Source organism: Salmo salar, chromosome 15 (genome assembly GCF_965601325.2).
Source record: "Salmo salar chromosome 15, fSalSal1, whole genome shotgun sequence".
Classification (NCBI taxonomy): domain Eukaryota; kingdom Metazoa; phylum Chordata; class Actinopteri; order Salmoniformes; family Salmonidae; genus Salmo; species Salmo salar.
In genome coordinates, this window is record NC_138305.1 from 54,705,929 (window position 1) to 54,712,573 (window position 6,645).

The 6,645-nt window shown below is 42.8% G+C and overlaps 1 protein-coding gene across 1 annotated transcript; it reads left to right on the forward strand.

Moving 5' to 3' along the window:
- The first annotated feature begins 806 nt into the window (after window positions 1-806).
- Window positions 807-5,960, forward strand: dlgap2b (discs, large (Drosophila) homolog-associated protein 2b). The gene is made up of 2 exons (XM_082961883.1): window positions 807-1,507; window positions 5,513-5,960. Exons 1-2 carry the CDS (start codon window positions 1,350-1,352, stop codon window positions 5,811-5,813), a joined length of 459 nt encoding a protein of 152 aa, XP_082818009.1. The 5' UTR covers window positions 807-1,349; the 3' UTR covers window positions 5,814-5,960.
- Window positions 5,961-6,645: the final 685 nt, after the last annotated feature.

Sequence of the window (6,645 nt, forward strand, 5' to 3'; positions counted from 1 at the left end):
AATGGAGTACAGCAGTGGTCGCCAACCGGTCGATCGCAATCTTCAAGGCATTCCTAGTCGATCACCAAACATTTCTGCAGAAAAGCCAACGATAAAGGCTTGCTCTCCTTTTATATTATTATTCGTGTTGGACTGCTGGCGATAGGTGCGCTTGATTCAGAAGCCCTGCACACCGGGAAAACAAAGTGTTCCCGTTTTGAACTATTTAATTTGTCCTACCCGGCGGACCAGTAGATCTGTGGCTAAAATCGAGTATGCCCACTGCACCGGTCACAGCAATGTTTGATACTACACTACGTAGGACTTCACAACGTTTAAAACCATGACCACAGAGAGACCGTCAAAGAATACAGCAAATAGCTGCTGTTTTTATGAGTGAGTAGCACTGTCAACACTGTTTTTAATACTATTACAAAACATTAAACAAGCTACACAGTAGGCTACTTTCACTTGCGCTCTAGCTACAATGAATGAGTAGCCACGTATCGATAGCCCTGCGTTTTTATTAAGCTAATATTAGTAGCTTGCCGTGTCTATTTTAATATCTAGGAAAATTTCACTTTTTCTGTTCATAGGAACAACATGAATTTGTGTATGAGGCAGATGCGGTGCGACTCGAGTTTCGCCATCAGGTAGAAGACAGTGTCCCCTCCCTGGTTAGTCTCACCAAAGGAAGGAAGGGGGAGCAGGGACCCTGAGAGGCAGAGCCTATGCTGCTCTTTCCCTCCGCTGAGACTAATACTGTGTTCAAAACAACTGGGAACGTCAGTGTGCTCAATGCTGCGTTCAGAACAACTGGAAAAATACGAGGTCAAATCATGACATCAGTGATCTTCAGGTCGAAAAGTCGGCGCTCTAGAAGGAATTCCGAGTTGGATGACCGTTTAAATCGATTTTTCAGAGCTATTTTTTTCAGAGTTCTCAGTTGTTTTGAATACACTGAAGTTGGAGATTTTTCAGTTCCCGAGCTCAGTCCAATAACTCAGTCCAATAAAATAAAAAAGCGAATTATTTAAATTTAAGCTCTGCAGTGCCTCGAAAGTGTTACACCAACTAATCTATTTTGTTATCAAAGCTCGACTTTTGAAATATGATATGGTCTGAGTAGAACAATATTGGCAGGCCAAGCGTATAGCCAATATGCTGTGATAATGTATTAGGCCTAATTCCCAAACCTCATTCCGACAGAACTGTTTTTGTTGAATTATTTAAGCCATGTTAAAAAAAAAAACACGTTTGTAAAATACCAGGAAAATATTCAACCCTACTCTCTGCTACAGGTGCCTCAGGATGAGTGGAGTGGATACCCAGAGGATGGGGACCAGGACGAGGAGATCCCGTGTCGGCGGATGCGCAGCAGCAGCTACGTCAAAGCCATGGGAGAAGAAGACAACGACTCGGGTGGCGAATCTGATGGCAGCCCCAAGACCTCACCCCAGAAGGCCATCCGACCCGACGCCCTCGTCCTCAAATCAGCTATGCAGAGACCCCACATAGAACCCCAAAGGTAGGCTCATTAATGTCTCGACTAGAGCTACTGTACTTCTGGTTTTCAATAATGCATTGTCACTACATCCTGGTTACTGTGTCTGTTTCAAGACACCCTCAGCCTCATACATCACTCCTGCTTGAGGCTGAGGATGTTCTAAAATGGACACTGTACTGGTTATCATTAGCAGGGTACATTTAAACCAAACTAGTGCAAGTGTGGAGGGTGAGAGATGAATATACTGTTATATATTCTGGGATTGTTACAGACAAGGCAACATTTTTTATGAATATGCAAGCCTTGTTACAGGGATGACAGTTGGGTGTGAATTATATATTACACAGCATTACTGACATGGCTTTGGGTAAACATTTGGTTGCATTACTGAACTTTAAATAACTGCTCATGAACTTGGTTTGGACATTAGATTGGATGGCAGAATTTAAAATGATATTTTTGCTCCGACAGCCAATGTGGCTCATGGATTACCGTAAATAATGTAGAAGCTCTGACCTTTATCTTGGCTGGATCTTGACCCCCTTTCAAAACCCTGAACACGGCTTCCGCCTTTTTGACACACCATTTAAAAACCTTAACCCCTAGCTCCAGGCTTTTTGCAAGCTGTTTTCAACCCTAACCCCCGGCTTTCATCGTTGAATTTCATCAAAGTCAGACACTGCCAACAATGTTTTTGTCATTTTTGTGTCCTCCTGCCTGTTTGTTTTACAGTAGCTCTCCTACAGTAGTTATACTGTGTACACCTCTAGCTTGCTAAAGCAAAGACATTATTTGACCTGGCTGTTATATCCATATCATGTCTCTGTGACCTCTGTCTGCAGTGGGACATTCTGGGGGAGCATGCATGATTTAGACATGTCATTCGATGATGCTGGGCAACAGAGTAAGAATAACTCCTTGGTTACGATTGGCTGTGACATGTTCCTATTCTACCCCAGTGCATCAACAACCTGTGTTAATGCATGACTAAGAGCTTTGCTACGTTTGTTTGGTTAGTTGGTTTGCAGCCGCTTCGCTGACTTGTGACCCTGTCCTTACAGTGGGCTTCGACTGTTCTTTGTTTAGTAATTGGAACCCAGTTCCGTTCATCAGCTCAGATATAAAATAAGTATTCTAGCTGGTGTGTCATAGACCAATGCAGGTATATCTGACGTTTATCAACTGCTATTTCAATATTTGCCAATCGTCTTACAGAGGAAATGTGCGTCATGTTATCACAGCACTGTTGACAAGGCTATGGCAACCCTTCACTTCTCTCCAATGTCATGGTCAAAGGACAAGGTTTTAAAATAAATTGTCTGACAATAAAATCTCATTTATTTATTTGAATGTCTTCATAAAGGAGAAATTGTCTAACCCCACTTCATATGTCTCACTCAGCACATATAGTCAGATCCATAGTTATTGGCACCCTTGTTAAAGATGAGCAAAAAGACTGTATAAAATAAATAATACAAATACTGAGCTATATTGTATGCAAAGAAAATTCTCATCTTTCTTTTGATGCAAAACCCACCACTGGTGTGTGTTACCAAAGAGCTCCATTTTCATTTCATCCAACAAATGTAAACGCCTGGAGTTTGCTAAACGGCATTGGCACTTGGATTAAAACCGGTGTTGTGGTCCGATGACATGAAAATAGAGGCACGCAACACCGGTGGTGGGTTTTGCATACAAAGAAAGATGGATATGCAGAACAGAACCCCTACTGTAAAATATGGGGGTGGATTTTGATATTATGGGGCTATTTTGATTCCAGTGGTCCTGGTTAAGGTCACCGCATCATGAACTTTACACAAGTACCAGAACATTTTAGCCAAAATCCTGATTGCCTCTCCCAGGAGGCTGAAACTTGGCCACAAGTTTCCAGCAAGACAATATCCCAAAGCACTTATCAAAATCCACAAAGAAATGGTTAATTGACCACAAAATCAACATTTTGCAATGGCCATCTCAGTCTCCGGACGTGAACCCCATTGAAAACCTGTTGTTTGGTTTGAATTGAAGAGGGCAGTCCATAAGTGCAGACGAAGGATATCAAGGATCTGGAAAGATTCAATATGGAGGAATGGTCCAAGATCCCTCCCAATCTCATGAAACATTTTAGAAAAAGGTTCAGTGTCGTTATCCTTGCAAGGTGAGCTATTGAAAGCTATTAGAAACAGGGGTGGCAATCATTTAGACCTCGTATCATTTTTTTATAAAAATTATTATTTGTTAAACAAAATCTCTGCATCTGAGCAATTGTATTAGCATAAAATATTATACAATGTACAATATAGCCCAGTATTTGTATTATTTATTTTATACAGTCTCTTTTTCTCATGTTTATCAAAGACGCCAATAAGTTTGGACCTGACTGTACGTACAGTGCCTGTTTGCACTCATTCCCCTCTTGTCAGGCAACACTCCATAGATTCGTAGATAAATACGCTTTAGGTAAGCTATAGGAAGAAGGATAGCGGTACAGAGTGATATTGTAATACAGATAATAGAATGATTGGACAGAAAAAGAAACAGACACCAGCAAAAGAATGTACAGCTAGATATGTAGCATGGCTTGGCAGGGGATCATGGAAGCGGTAACGATGGTTCCGATAACATTTTTGTTACCTTATTGTACTGTTGAATGCGTCAGAGCAGAATATCTCCTCGTCCTGATTGTGACCCAGAGGATGCATCGGCTCTCCCTCTGAGACATGTCTTAGTTTATTGTTATTCTAAGCTGGCTTTGAAAATCACCCTTCCAGAACAGGACGGTTGCTTGTGTTCTGGAGGTCTGCACGCATGCACACCCGCCTGCACGCATGCACTCACTCATGCACGCGTGCAAACACACACACACACCTAACCACACACCTAACCACACACACACACACCTAACCACACACACACACACACCTAACCACACACACACACACACACACACACACACACACACACACACACACACACACACACACACACACACACACACACACACACACACACACACACACACACACACACACAGAGAGAGCGAGAGAGAACCTGGTGAGGTGCCCTGCATGCATCAGTCCTATCCCTGCATGCATCAGTTACCCACAGCTTAATCGTCATATCACTGGGAATCAACTCACTTCCTGCTTTTGTCTCACTTCCTGCTTTTGTCCCACCCCCACACACATTAAGCCTCGTTTCCATGCTCCATTATTACTGAAGCTCTAAGACGATTATATTGTTGTACTAATGGGAGGTGTAGGTGGGATGTGCAAACTGTAATTGTGGGGCTAGCGAGTCACCTGTGTTTTTGGGGCTTGCGATGACTGCACGTGTCATCATAGTTTAGAGTTGATTGCAATAATGCTGCTAATGTTGTAGGAGGATGAGTCACATTTGCCGCAAGCACAGTGTTATATTCAGTGAGCGATTTAAGCTGGGCACACCAAATACCCTGCTGGTCACACCACAACATAACCTGGATACAGCAGTACTACATGTTAGCCAGGTTACCTGTTTAACAGTATGTGACATTGTTGGGTCTTTAGCCCTGAGCATTTTCCAGGGATGTCTGACCAGGACTGTTGCAGTGAGCGTATTACCGCCACACCGGCAGTCATGTGTTATGACCACAGTACAATTCCACGTGACCTTTGAGTCGGTAATCTAATTTTATTAACTCTGGACATGCGTTGGTGCTACCCAACTCACTAACGAGCATCAGGTCCTAATGGCCTGGTACTCAGGGCTCTATTGTCCCTCTAACCACTCTGACATCAATGCAAATACAATCAAAAATCACATCAAACACTTCTCTTCAAAACAGTTTCATGCTTTTAAAACTCACCTCATCGATAAATTTGAAGAAAGAAGTTCAACAACAGGTTGAAACAGTCGACTATCGTGAGACCGGCAGTCTTTTGCATGACTATAACCGGTTGACAAAATTTCATGACCATCACAGCCCTGTGTCTAACTCACAATGCCTCTCATATTTGTCTATCCACTCTCTCTCTCTCTGTACAGCCAGAGCTACCACTTGCAAACCACCCGAGACATGATGCGGCCCCATCCCAGTGTCACCCTGGACCCAGCCACCAACTACCCCCAACACCATATACCCCTCGGCCCTCAGTTCCGATCCCGGAACCAGAGCTACATGCGCGCGGTTAGCACCCTCAGTCAGGCAAGCTGCGTCAGCCAGGTGAGTCCCACACAGGCCCCTCACAGGGGGAACACCAGGAGCCCTGGAGGAGTAGGAGGATTGAGAGATACTGTAGATGCCACCATGTTGGTAGAGTGGGTGGAACCTTCTGTTGTTTGCTAAAGGGGTGGCAAAAATAATATAGTTATTTACAGAAGTACATTAGTCACAACCTGATATCCCCCGCCCCACTCCATGAGATGTTTAGCCGTTATTGTCTGCAGGATTAGGTTTTATTGATAGGTTGAGTTGACATTGGTAATGCTTATTTACACTGAATCCTATTTTGACTATGTTCAGTGCACATCTTCAGAACTGCGCGTGCGAAGTCCATAGATTTGTTATTGGTGACGTTGCGTGAACAAGCAGTACCATACTGTATATATCTGTTCACTTTAATATTTATTACATTACAAGTTCAAGTTACCCGTTAAGTAAGTTCATGCACACTACTAGAAGTTGTGTTGAACTGCTCAGTCAGTCTAGACAATTTTTTTATGTTTGAACAGCAGGAGTTATACTATAAAGCATGCTTTTTATCCGTTGCGGCTGAATATTAGGTACAAGATACAATGATTTAATACATCCTTTGCAATCATTTTTATTACGTAGTAGCAGGCTTTTATGCACTGCATAATATAGACTAGATGGATTTTAATACACGTTTGGCACAATATCTCAGCCAACCTTGGTGCTATTAAAAAAAGTCACCTCACACAGATGACGTTAGTATGGCTTCCTGCCTGCCGTTATATTGGGTGCGTTGCGATGGAAATATATATATTCACAACATTGAAATTCCGTTAACCGCATGTAGTTTTTACTGTGTTGCACCGTAATTTCTGCTTTTGAATAGGTTCTTGAAAGGACACCTGCTTTCCCCTTTGTCACAGTAGTAACGTATGTACGTCTGTGATGATGACCTGCAGTGGGATAGTACATCTTGAAACGGTAT